Consider the following 12,667-nt stretch of genomic DNA (forward strand, 5'->3'; position numbering starts at 1 on the left):
TCTCAGATCAGGCTCATCTGCTTTTACTGCCCCTTGTAAATCAAAAGCAAGCTGCAAGTGCCTGGTAGGTTTACACCAGCATAACACAGGCAGAAGAAAGAGAAGGATCTGTGTCTGCTGTGGGAGGATGACTAGGAGTGGTCCTGCGGCAGATACCCTGAGGACCTGTGCTGTCTCCTTTGCCCTCTCCCATCAGCAGCTCACTCCTGCCTGCCCGAGCCCATGCACAGGTCCTTTCTTCACAGTCACAGAACGGGTATCTGCTTGGACAATATTCCTCTTTTGACTTAATTGTGTAACCGCTCTTTAGGTGATGGGTTTTCCTCCTCAGATTAGTAGTAGCTTAGAATTAAATACCATCCTTAAATACCAGCTACGATTCTGTGCTTAGTAGACCACAAAGCATAAACTTTGATGGTCAAGTAAGAAAAGACTGTTTTGTGGGGGGAAAGAGAGCTTCAGTCCAAATAAAAGCATTCTCAAAGTGCTATTGTACTTCTTTTTTTGTTCTTCGGTTTGTTGGGTTTTATTTGCTTTTTTTTTTTCCCCCTAAAGCAAATTTTCCAAGAGTTAAAATTCTAAACCTAGATACTATTTATGGCCTTGCTTTTCACACAGTCATGTCTGCATGGACTGCAGGGAAGGGAAGGTGTCCCAGAAAGACAGCTTTTTCCTATTAAGTTAACAGTAGGTCACCACTCGAAATGTTTATCGCCTGCCTCTCAGCCAGCATGTTTCTGTATATTTGCTTGTACCCAAAGTACTTCAGAGTTTTCCAGATATAATAGTGCAGATGATAATAATTTGCATGGTAGAGAAACTGAATAAAAACACTGTTGCAGGTAAACATGTCCTCGTTAAACAAGATGGATTTTGCAGCTTGGCTCCCGCTGGGAACTTCTACCAGGCTGTGTCCCATCCAGAGAGGTAACCAGTTACCCGGACATGGTTTGGATGCTAGGTGGCACTCAGACCTTCTGGGTAGTGTGTGGCAGAGTAGACGCAGACAGATAGGAAAAAAGTTGTCCAGGATTCTGTCCAGTGAAAATATTACTTCTATTGGTGTTAAATCCCTACTAAAGGTAAGCATTTTCCATAAGGCTTTTCCCCATCAGAATATGGGCAAAAGGGAGTAGAGTAGTTAGGGTCAGCGAGTGATATACACTTTGGTTGAGGATGCTTTCCAATGATCTTACAGAAGCTGCGGGATTTTCTGCAGCCGTCCAACACTGCAATCTGTGCTTCCCTGCCTTCTTCACCACAGGGTCAGCACTGAGGTGTGCACATGCTGCAGCAATTATCTTCAGCCATATTGGGCTTTGACTGATAAAATTGGGGTGCAACTGTGAAGTTTGAGCCTGTAAAATGCCGAATGCTGGCAGCTGTTACTGTCTTCCAGGGAGTTATTTGTAGGGGGAAGGATGCAGGATCTATGTCTGGTAATGAATGATGGTTTTCTGTGCCCACCCATGATGCTCACAGCATTTGTGTACTGGCTGTTTAAATACGCCAGATGGATCAGGAGCTTTTTGCTTGCAACCTGGAGGCCTGGGGTCTCCTCACTGGCGAGGCTGATGGAGATGTGACTAGGGAGGGCACATGTCTGAGAGCAGCAGTGTTGTTGAGACTCACCAAAGTTATTTCTCCTCCCAGACACTTGTGGGGTGGTCGGGCACTTGCAGGCAATGCCATGATAGCCTGGCTGGTCTCTTCCAGCCTTTCTGCTCTTGCACACAGCTAGCCAAATGTTCAGACATACTTTAGATATCAAGGTTGCTATTTTGCTCCTGTACAGGAAGGGCAATAGATACCTATCCACAATATAGACCCTCTCAGATCACAAACATAGGATCTCTTGTTTCTCTGGGCTTCGTCTGTGTGTGATGACTGAGCGAGCGGGCGAGCCTGTGGCTGTGTTGCTCTGACAGGCACCTGGGTGCTGCCACTCTCCTGTGAAGCCATAGGAAGTGTTTCATGATTCAAGATAAGAAAGACCTTCACTTCCTCCTTCTGTGCTCGTAGGGCTGAGCTGCTGCCGAGGCTGCAACATCCACCCTGACAGCCTGCTTGCAAAATGGACCAGGAAACCGTGGGAAGCGTTGTCCTGCTCGCCATTGTCACCTTGATAAGTGTTGTCCAGAATGGTAAGACAAAAATAAGCATTTATTTAAAGGCTAAAAGGGAGCTGGGAAGAGTTCGGGATGATGTATGCTGATCTGATCTTTGGCTAGATAACCTCTGGTTGTAAGTGTGCTTAGGCATGACTTTGGCTTTGGAAATTGTTTTCAAAGCATGTGATTTTGCATGCCATTGTCGCAGTGTCTTGGCAGTGACATGGTCCTACTCTGTGCTATTCTAGAGTGAATTTGTTGTACATATGCCAGCTAATGAAAGGACTAATATACTGGGGTACCCTGTGAAAATATGTATTTTGATTTGAGGACTGAGACCTCCTTTCCTGGCTGAAGCCCCTGATGTGGGCCGCCAAGGCTGCTCTCCAGCTGGAGCCCCGCTGCCATGGGCAGGGGCCAGGGTCCCGGGGGGCTGCAGTGGCTCAGACCTTTGCACAGAGTTTGGTCAATGGGGCAAAACTCCGACAACTCATTGCAGGATTCTGTTTGGGTTATTTGTGGACAGGCAGATCTCCTGTGTTCCTGCATGTCCACATCCTACAGTCCAACTAATCTCAATTAACTGCGGTCCTAAGAACACTGCGCATTTCCTGCAAGGGAGAAGTTTCCATTTTTAGCTCTTATTCAGACCTCTGTAGTCTCAACTGTTCTTCAGCATTTTTAAAATAATACAACAAGTTTCAAATTTCTCTCTTGTGCAAATCTGATTTCAACTTGATCATAATCTCTTACAAATACTTAATCACTTTAGCAGGAAATTCTGCCCAGAGTGCTGAGAAGGGAGTGAGTTTTGCCCCAGCTGCACTGATATTACCCAGGTTCAAGAAGAGTCAGAAGTGGGATGAGGGGCTGATGCAAATGCTGAAAATCTCCTGTGAAGGCTTCTTGGTACGAATGGGAGATTCCCACTGAGTGCAAAGTCCACATTTGGTCCTAGGAAATGGGCTATTCTTGGGCTGCTGCAGAGAGGGGAAGTGGTGGGAGCCTCAACACAAGCCTGGCTGAAAGGGAGGAAAAAAAAAAGATGCAGACTGGTTTAGTTTCGACATAGACACTAAATGCCGCATCGTTTACCCCAATACTGGTTTCTGGTAAATGCACAGCATGTGACATCACCAGAATATGGCACACTGAGATCACAGCACATACTGCAATTGAATGTGTCAAATATATATTTCTTGCTATTTAAACAAATGGCTTTATATTCAGGGTTTTCTCCTCTGACTCTGAAACTTGGGCATTTGCCTTCCAGCCTGACACACGCTTTTATCTCATGGAAATTTGTCTGTGAGATTATTGACCCAACTGCTGCAAGCAGGCAGCACGATGCTTGGCAGAGAACTTAGCATGCCAAGCACGAGTGGCACACAGCCCTAAGCCATGATTTCAGACCTTGCATCATCTGTTTTCCTTCTCCCAGGATTTCTGTCTAGAAAGACCATACTGACATGCAGTTCTGCAATGAATGCAATAATTAAGGCAGTAGAAATGCTTGTCAAGGGACATCAGTCGTACTGAACTCTTGCTATGGCTCTGGTTCAGCAAAGCACTTGGGCTTCAGCTTAACTGTCTTTAAGTACATGAAGTCAATATGATGCAAATTCGGGTTTGTATGCTTTTCTGCATCTGGTGCAGGATTAGAAAATAGTCTGGGTGAATGCTGTTATTCCTGAAGCTGGAGGTGGGCTGTAGTGCTGCCCCAGTCTGATGTCTATTTACTGCCACTTTCTTCAGGTTGGGAATCTCCATATCCCACAGAATGACTCTTGTGGCCGGATGCCACTGAGTCATGCCTTTAGCTTTAGGTTTTGGTTTTGCATCAGAAAGATGTTGCAATTCATCAGCTTTCGGGATTCATCAGCTTTTACTCCTCAGTATCTCTGAAGTGAGACAAAGCCTGTTCCTCATCCACAGTGTGGGTGTACATGATAACCCTACCCTGCCTTTGCCCTACTGTCCAGTCCTTTGGCCCAGGATCCATACACCGTATCACAGACGGCAAAAGCTTCCAGGACAGATGCCTGGAACTCCACAGCCAGATCCTTCCCTGGAGACCCAGCACCCCCAGGCCTGCCCAGCTGTCATCCTAGATGCTGTGCACCAGGAGTGTCACCACTGGCACTTCCAAGCTCTTGTCCTTGGTTACAACTGTCATGTTGGACATGTCTGTGTTCAGCCTGATGGCTCTCAGCATTGCAGAGCCTCTCTGCAGTGGCTTGCTGGCATTTGGGAAGTGGCAGCACCTGCTGCAGTGGTGAGATTTATATATATATGTATATATAGCTTACTCTCAGCTTTCTCTCAAGCTGTGGCATCTTCTAGTAATTTCACATACATGCTAAAAGGAAGAGAGAAGGTATTGTGCATATCCCGGTGAGCCCATGCAGTCCCAGACCTGCAGGAAGTGGTTTCCTGTCACTGCAGCTTTGCACTGGACAAAACAATGCCGTTCAACCTAGTCCTCTTCAACTAGGTCCTCCTAGACCCTCTGAGCAGGTTAATAACCCCATGCCAAAGGCTGGGGTGGTGGGCAGGTGGAGGTGCTGAGAGCTTGCAGTGCCTGTGCCACTGGATGGTGTTGGCTCCGGGTCCCCCAGGGCCAGGTCCTCCAGGAGCCAACCAGTGCTCCGTGCTGGTGGCAGTGGGAGGGTCTGTAGCTTGGCTCAGGGTGGGGACGCTGGCTTAAAGCACTGTGGGTTTTTCCAGCACTGTGGGTTTTTCCAGAGAAAGGCTGTATGTACCTAGGGAATCACTCGGTTTAGGAAAGCAAAAAACTCAGTAGCTTGTAGTGAAGGCAATGGAAGTACAAAGAACATACAGCATCAGTAAGGGGATAAAAGAGGTGACTTCACATTCCAGGGATGAAATCCTGCAGCTTATCAAGTCACATTTCTACTGCTATAATAACATCTTTCCTGATGGGTTATCTTTTATATATAACTTTTGTTAATATTCTAAACCATAGGGTGATTTGGGTACACTGAGGTGGGGTGCACAACAATACAAAGCTTGCAGCTTGTAGCCTGTTGGGGCTCTGTCTGGTGTATTTAGACACATGATTTAATGGTCTCTGGTTTGGTGTCATCAGATAAAATGTGTTTGTCAAGCATATGACACATTATCTTGAGGTGCTGCATTTTTGCGACAGCTAGCACCCTAACACAACACTGTTGCTTTAAAGGAGGATACGCACAAGATGGGCAGAGCGAGGTCAGCCCTCAGGACCAGGTTTTCAATGGGCCTTTCTGGAAAATAGAGCAGCCCTGCAGGATGTCCCTGGTTTGGCAAATGGGTATCACTAAAAGAGAATAGATTCCCTTGTCTCCCTGCTCTGTTAGAGGCTGAGGTCTGAGGTTGGCAGCTCTGACTGGAAAGCTTTGTCCCCACTGAGGGCTCAAAGGGCCGAGTCAGGATTGTACTTCTGCAGCAGAGAGAGGTGCAGGCTGCCAGAAGTGCCGTGTGGGAATGAAGCAGGGCTCAGAGATGAGGGCAGGCTACCAGTCACGTACAGGCATGTGGGGATGTCTGAGGTCACATCGCACTGCACCCTTGTGCAGAGGGCTCGATTATACCTTGGTGACAGATCTAGCATGCTGGCCACATCCTGCACCCCTGCACACCCACCTCCTCTCCCGCCATCCAGCCTGGATGCTCATGAGAATAGAGCTGAGCCTACAAAGCCCAGCTTCTGCAATATCTCCAAGTTACATCTCAGGTTGAATACTTTGTGTTTTTTAACAGCTTTTTTTGCTAGCAAAGTGGAGCATGAAAGCAAACACTGCAACGGCAAGGGGTTCCAGCGGCCAGGATCCTCTGCCTTTGACCGCGTCTACACTGCCAAGTGAGTAGGCAAGCTGTGAGGAGCCGGTGGTGGCAGAGCGGGGTTTGTCTCTCTCTTCATTAGGGTTTAATACAAACACTTTTGGCGTCCAGAGGTGGGCTCCAAATGCCCTCAGATGAAGGCTTTGGCTGCATTCCCTTGCTGTGTGCATTGCGGCTGTGTTCAGACCCATGGTTTTCCAATATGGTGAACCCAGCTCCCTTCTGGACACCACGTACCATACTTATATTGGACTTACAGCCCTGATGAGTACCGTGGCCCTTCATTTGGGAACCAGTTCACCCAGCAGTAGCTAATGCTGGAAGCGTGATACCAGCACAGCCAATGTTCCCAAGGGCACTGCATCTCAAAAGGAAAGAGCTGGCAGAGAGGTGCCAGCTTGCTGAGGAGCAGGTTGGTGGCAAAGCTCGTACAAACCCCTCAGTTCGGGCAGCTTGGGCAGCACGTGGCTCTCCACTTCTCCACCACGCTTGTACCTCTTCTCTTTGACATCCCTTCAGAAAGATCAGAGGGGAAAATTGATTCCAACCCAGGAAAGAAAAGAACATAAAATATTTTTTATTACCCGTGAAGTACTGAAAATGTGCTTGAGACTGGATGGGATGTCCAAGTGCTGCCCTTCACAAGTGTGCAACCCCTGCCAAGGGCAGGGTGCTTCCCCCTCAGACAGCATTGCCAACTGGACGAGGCAGCTGGAAACCACTCCTGTTCCCCTGCAAAGACACGTTAACTCTGTGAGATGCTCATGTTTGTGGTGCGATTCTCCTTTTGTTGGTTGCATGCAGCTTTCAATGCCAATAACTTGATTAATATGACTTAATTACGAGAATTTTCCAAGCCAATAAAGCACACGGCATCTATTATACACGTGCCATAATCAAACCTGTTAAGAGGAGGAAAGCAGCTTTCGCAGGTGCCAGGCGTGTGTGTGGAACGGTTTGTTTTCCTCATCGGGCAGGACAAAGGCATCCATTATCCGGGGGAGGAAGCAGGGAAGGAGACCGGGGGTGAGGCAGCCGCGGTTTTCGGGCATGGACATGCCAGCCAGCCCCCAGCAGCTGCCTGCTGCGGGCAGCTCAGGGGCCTCCCACCGCTCCGCAGTAAAAACCCACCTGCAATGGTGTTAGCACAGCCCTAATTCGCACCCCACCATTCTTTGCTGGTGTAATGTTGATTTTGTGTCTATTTCCCGTGTTCTGACTTCTGTCATATAAATTCCTTCCCAGCCAGAACTGCGGACATGCGTACCCTACGTTTCTCGCTGTGCTTTGGTGCGCTGGCCTTCTCTGCAGCCAAGGTAACACTCATTTAGGTTTTTTTTTCCCTTCATCGTTGCACCGCTTTCAGCAAGGGATGGTGGGTGCTTTGGAGGTTACACTTCCAGGGACCAAATCCTCCTGCAGCGGGGGAACCTGTCTCCCCCGTCTGTCCTGCAGCTACATATGCGGTGGCAGCGGCAGCACGCTCCTGGCACGGTTTATGCCAACAGATGTGTTCCCAGACATGATTCAGGACAGTCCAGGCCAGGGACAATTCCCATACAGGCATTACAGATGAGATCCCTGTGTTTTTAGTGGAGGGTTTAGTATTTGGATGCCGGATGCCACATTATTCACCCTCAGGACTCGAAACGGGCTCATTTGATTAAACTGCCAGAGCTGCCAGCCCTTCCCAGTGCTGAGGGCAGCCCAGGAGTATGTACCTGCACTTCTAAATATGATCGCCTTGAATGCAATTTGAGGTTACCTAAAGTTGAGTACTTTCCTGGGGTCTGTGGCTATTCTTTCTGGAAAAGAGAAGTTTCCTGACCAGGAGAAGGGGGCTTTTCCCTGCAGGTCTGGGGAAAACTAGGATTAGTGGGGAAAGCCCCTTTTTTTGTGCTCAGAAATGAGTACTGGACCATAGTGCTGTCCTCCACCTGCTCCTAGACTAGCGCATCTATTGGCTGCTGTTTCTTTCCAGTGAAGACAGTGCCTGAGCTGGCACCCTCCTCCCTGAGCCCAGCGTGACCCACACTGGGTTTCTGACAGGGACGAGTGTGTGCTCAGCACTGGGCAAAGCTGTGTGCAGTATTATACCCACAAAGTTTTCAGAAAAGTCAGAGCAAGGGCAAGGCAAGTGCTTGGTTTCCCATGCAAAGGTCTCCATCCCGATTCCAGAGCTCATCCTGAAACCCAGGGCTGCAGGTTCCCATTTCCCAGTCTGGCCCAGGCAGCAGGTGAGGACATTAGGTACAGTGACACCTGGGCTGGGGTTTCTAACACCTTGCTTTACCCGTTACCCAGCTCCTGCTGCCTTTGCTGGCCTGATGTACTTGTTTGTGAGGCAGAAGTACTTTGTGGGCTACCTCGGGGAAAGGACTCAGAGGTAAGGACTTGCAGTGCCTCTTTGCAAAATCTGGGATGCAATGGCAGCAGAACCAGATGCTGCCACTTGTACAGGCACAGCTGCCAGCTCATGGTGCTGCCTGTGGTGGATGCTTGCATGGGGTAGGGCAGGAAAGCCCCACTCTTCTGGGTGCATGGGGATCGCTGTGGGAGACGTGCAGCAGCACTGGGGTCAGGGGAGCTGCAGGAACGGAGCGGCTGCTTCGGCAGCTTCTGCCCACAGCCTCTGCAAACACACAAATTTGCATGTTCGTGCTACTATTTGTGCAAGATCATCCTTTGCTATTAATAAAGCTCATTACACACATGTGGAACAAGGTCATCCCAGCCTGTGATGGCTGAGAAGACATACAAGTCCCTCTGAATAGCCGCTTTAGCAAGCAGCAGCTTACACTGAGCACGGCAGGCCAAAGCCAGACCCAAATGCATCCTGAAAATGGCATTTCAGACCTTGCAGCTGCCTTGCAATGCAAGACAGAGCAGCAATTTGCCCCCCTGTCTCAGTGCCTGAGGTCTTTCAGCTGGTCTCAACAGCAGACTCCGAAGCCTGAGGACTTCTCCCGTGAGGTGATGTACGTTAATGACTTGCTTTCCACTCTTTCTGTCTCCTCAGCACTCCTGGTTACTTGTTTGGAAAGCGCATCATATTGTTCCTGTTCCTCATGTCCGTGGCTGGAATACTCAACTACTACCTCGTCTTCTTTTTCGGAAGTGACTTTGAAATGCACATAAAAACGATAACCAGCGCGATCTCCCCGTTGCTGCTCATACCCTAGCTCCCTGCAGCACTGAGAGGGTCAGCATGGCTAATGTATCAATACCCAGAAGCAGCTATAATTCAACTGTTTAAGAAATGAACCTGTAACCCTTTTAGATTGCTGTAAAACTCATGCTTGATGGGCTTTGTAGTTTGATTTAACCTTGCTTTTTCCTTCAGGAAAAAGATTTATCGTGAGCACTTAGCATGCCCAAGGAATGGTAACAACTTCCAGTTAATTCTTTAGAGTTTTTTCTTTAAACTGCAGTTTACAAGCTGATTGCATGACTGGAAGGGGCATTGTACGCTTGCTTCGTAACTGCATTGTACTTAGCTTTAGTCCCCAAACACAGGAGCCTCTCAGAATCGTCCATGACCGATGACTCCTGCAGTTATCCTCATGCACAGGCACAGCCTCTTGCCAGCATCCTGCACGCCCCTGCCCACACAAAGACACGGACCAGCCTCTTCACCTACCCTTTCCCTCCCACTTGTTGATGACTGAGCTCCCGCTGCTGCAGGAAGATGGCAAATTGGTCCCTGTCTGGTCTTCCTTGATAAATATTCATGTGCGTAATGCTCCTGACACTGATCTCATTTGCACTTCAGCCTTTTTGTTCTCCCAGAGCTGTGGAAAGGGATCTCGCATAAATGAGAAGCTGGTTTATTGACGGTGGGGTTGGATTTGTTTTGCTTGGCTTTGTTTAATAAAACAGTTTAAAAGGATGAAATTTGTTTGCTCCCATCTTCTTTGCCTGCTGCATGATCCTGACGCCCCATGGCTCAGCAGCTGGCCGGTGAGCGCAGCAAGAGGAGCAGTGCCTGGCTCTTTGTGCAAGCTGCTAATTGCCCTGGGCACGGCCTCGCAAGGACGCAAGTTTAACAACTCCCTCTCTATTAGCAAGTTCAATTTTCTTCCTCTGGCACTAACAATGTGCCCCTACAACTCCGTACCGAGGAGTGGTTTGGTTGGAGAAGCGAACTGAGGTAGACAAATAGGCTGGTGCAATTTTTTAAACGTTGCTACCCTATGAGTTCTTAAGCTCTTAAGCCTGTCTGATTACTGAATGCAGGATGGATAAAGCTGTATTTTATGACTCCTTTGGGAGGGACAGAGACTCCTTGCTATGTGAGAAGAGGGTTTGCAGAGTTGTTGGCAAAAGCAAGCACAGAACGCCGCCCGCCTTTGTACCACACCAAGGCTGGTGGGTTTCGTTGCTGCCCGATGGGGCAGAGGTGCTTGTGCACAGCTGCTCTCCTCTGCACCTGTCCATTTGCACTGCTGAAATAACAGATACCTTTTCTCAGTTTTTAATTTTCTGCAGGAATTTTAGATGTGAGAGATTAGTAATAAACCTATGTACTGCACGATGATTAGCTAATAAATGTTCTCACTGGTTAGAATAGGTAATTCAAAAAACCATAACATAACCCTCTAAATTATAGCTGCGGACACACCTTATTCCTGGGTACAGCAGTTACGTTCCTTCCCTCCCCTCCATCTCTAGTGGTGGTAACACACTCCAATCCCTTCACACCACACTTCTCTGCCACTCTCTCCCTCCACAGCTCATGAGCAGCTGCCCATCCTTGGTGGTGACTCCCCACCCCTCTGCCCTGTGGGGTCAGCCCACCAAGGGATGGCAGCGCCTCAGGAGGAGCGGAGTAACCCCTGTGGCCAGGACTTACAGAGCTCTTCCACATTGCTGATATCAGCAAAGGCTCACACTGCCACCGCAGATGTCACCTGGTTCAGGAGGAAATGCTTCACCAGCGCCACAGTCCCGGCTCTGCAGCCAGCCTGGTCTCCCAGAGGTCTAAGGCTTGTCGATGGAGACCGTCGCTTGTGGGAGGTGACTCTCCCAACCTTATGTGTCCACCCTGCAGGTCTCAGCAGCTGGGTGTCTCCCCTGGTGCCTTTTTCCCCTCTATAGCAAGAAGCATCTCATTTGACCTCCTTCTGATGTCCCCTGCTAGCATGAGAGGAGGCACTCCTCCGGCCAGCTATAAAGGGCAGAGGATTCAAATGTCTATTTTGGGTCAAATGATCTATCTCAGCACTCATAGGCCTCTCTGTTGGCTCGATGGTTGCTTTCTACACAGCTGTATTTAGGCACGATCAGGTCATCTTCCGAGGGAACCAAGCTCCATCTTTTCCTGTAATCATTTATTTTGCAGGGATATCTCCTATTTGCCTCATCAAAGCCTTTCTGATAACAAAAGAGATGAAAATGTAGGCAAAATCTATTTTCCATCTAGCTATAAATGGAAATGGTGATAGTATCTGGCAAACAGGTGGCACATAAATTGATCACTATGTAAATTCTCTGTGAACGTCACGCTGTGTTTCCCATGTTACAGGCAAGCCTTGTGGCTGCATTTGCCTTCCCACTCCTTCTGCAAAGGGAAGGAAACGTCAGTGCTATTTGGGCTTTCCCCACTGTGTTATACAACTCCAGTTGTTGTTTTCGGCAGTAAAACCACCCTGGTCTGGGTAGTACAGTTGCCAGCACTTTGCACACCAGCTACTCAGAAAGCTGCAAACATAGGCTCATTGCAGGGGCGTTGGACCAGACGACCTTTAAAGGTCCCTTCCAACCTAAACCATTCTGTGGTTCTGTGATTCTACATGTCCACATGTCAAAATACACATGCTACTGTAAAAGATGTATGGGCACAGACGGGGGTCACATACATATGAACCTACTAGGACCTGCTGAGCTGCACTGGACATGGGGACATGGCTGGTGGTAGAAGTGACGGTCCCCTCTGACTTCTCCCGTTCAAGGCTGGCTTGCCAGCTGCAGGGGCCAGCACCCGCGTTTGGTGCCGCGCACAGCACAGTAACTCCTAGCCTGGACCCAAGGCTGTATGCAAACAGCTATCGCTTTCCCATCCTGCTGATTGTGTCAGTGCTGCTAATTGTCCCGTTTGCTGCGTTGCCAGGCTGTGGGCTTTGCTCCACCAGCAGTGCCCCAGTTCCTTGCCATGGCATGCCACGGCCACGCTGCATGACTGTTCATGCATCAAAATCCCAGGTGCACAAACATACTGTCTGCGTGTGTATACGCATAGACATGGTGTGTTCACTTACTATACCTGTGTGTGTATAGATATATATATATAAAAGAATATATATATATATATATATATATAAGGTGCTGAGTCATGTGAATGCTAGAGGCTTTTCAGGGAAGGCAGGGAAGCAGGTTGCTCAGGCACCAGCCCTCTCGCAGCTTGCAGGCTGTGTGCATCAAAGACTGCAGAGACTGCTGGAAGCCTGGCTGTCACAGGATGCTTTTGATCTGCTGACAAAGGCCTGGAGTACATACAGTATTCCTGCTACAGTAACCGCATCGCTTCTGTACAGCACTACAACCCTCTAGTGGAAACCTGGCCCTATTGGCACACCGGTGCTTCTGGCTGTGGGATGAGCTGTTTCTTTGAGGTTTGAAGCCTGACAGTGATGCAACAGCATCCACATTTCTGAATAGATGCATTGTTGCTATTAAATGCTATTTTTTATTATTCTGGCACATGGGATGCCCAG

General features: G+C 48.7%; 1 protein-coding gene across 1 annotated transcript; it reads left to right on the plus strand.

Moving 5' to 3' along the window:
* The first annotated feature begins 2,059 nt into the window (after positions 1-2,059).
* Positions 2,060-11,928, plus strand: ALOX5AP (arachidonate 5-lipoxygenase activating protein). Its single transcript, XM_080377487.1, has 5 exons — positions 2,060-2,144; positions 5,874-5,973; positions 7,200-7,270; positions 8,259-8,340; positions 8,974-11,928. Exons 1-5 carry the CDS (start codon positions 2,075-2,077, stop codon positions 9,134-9,136), a joined length of 486 nt encoding a protein of 161 aa, XP_080233613.1. The 5' UTR covers positions 2,060-2,074; the 3' UTR covers positions 9,137-11,928.
* The last annotated feature ends 739 nt before the right edge of the window (positions 11,929-12,667 follow it).

Source organism: Falco punctatus (genome assembly GCF_963210335.1).
Source record: "Falco punctatus genome assembly, chromosome: 2".
Classification (NCBI taxonomy): Eukaryota; Metazoa; Chordata; class Aves; order Falconiformes; family Falconidae; genus Falco; species Falco punctatus.

Bases quoted from the DNA above. Each gene is read 5' to 3' on its own strand.
- ALOX5AP (XM_080377487.1), top strand. From the start codon at position 2,075: ATGGACCAGGAAACCGTGGGAAGCGTTGTCCTGCTCGCCATTGTCACC. The intron at 5,974-7,199 runs GTGAGTAGGCAA...ATTCCTTCCCAG, and splicing joins GACCGCGTCTACACTGCCAA to CCAGAACTGCGGACATGCGT. The intron at 7,271-8,258 runs GTAACACTCATT...CCCGTTACCCAG, and splicing joins TGGCCTTCTCTGCAGCCAAG to CTCCTGCTGCCTTTGCTGGC.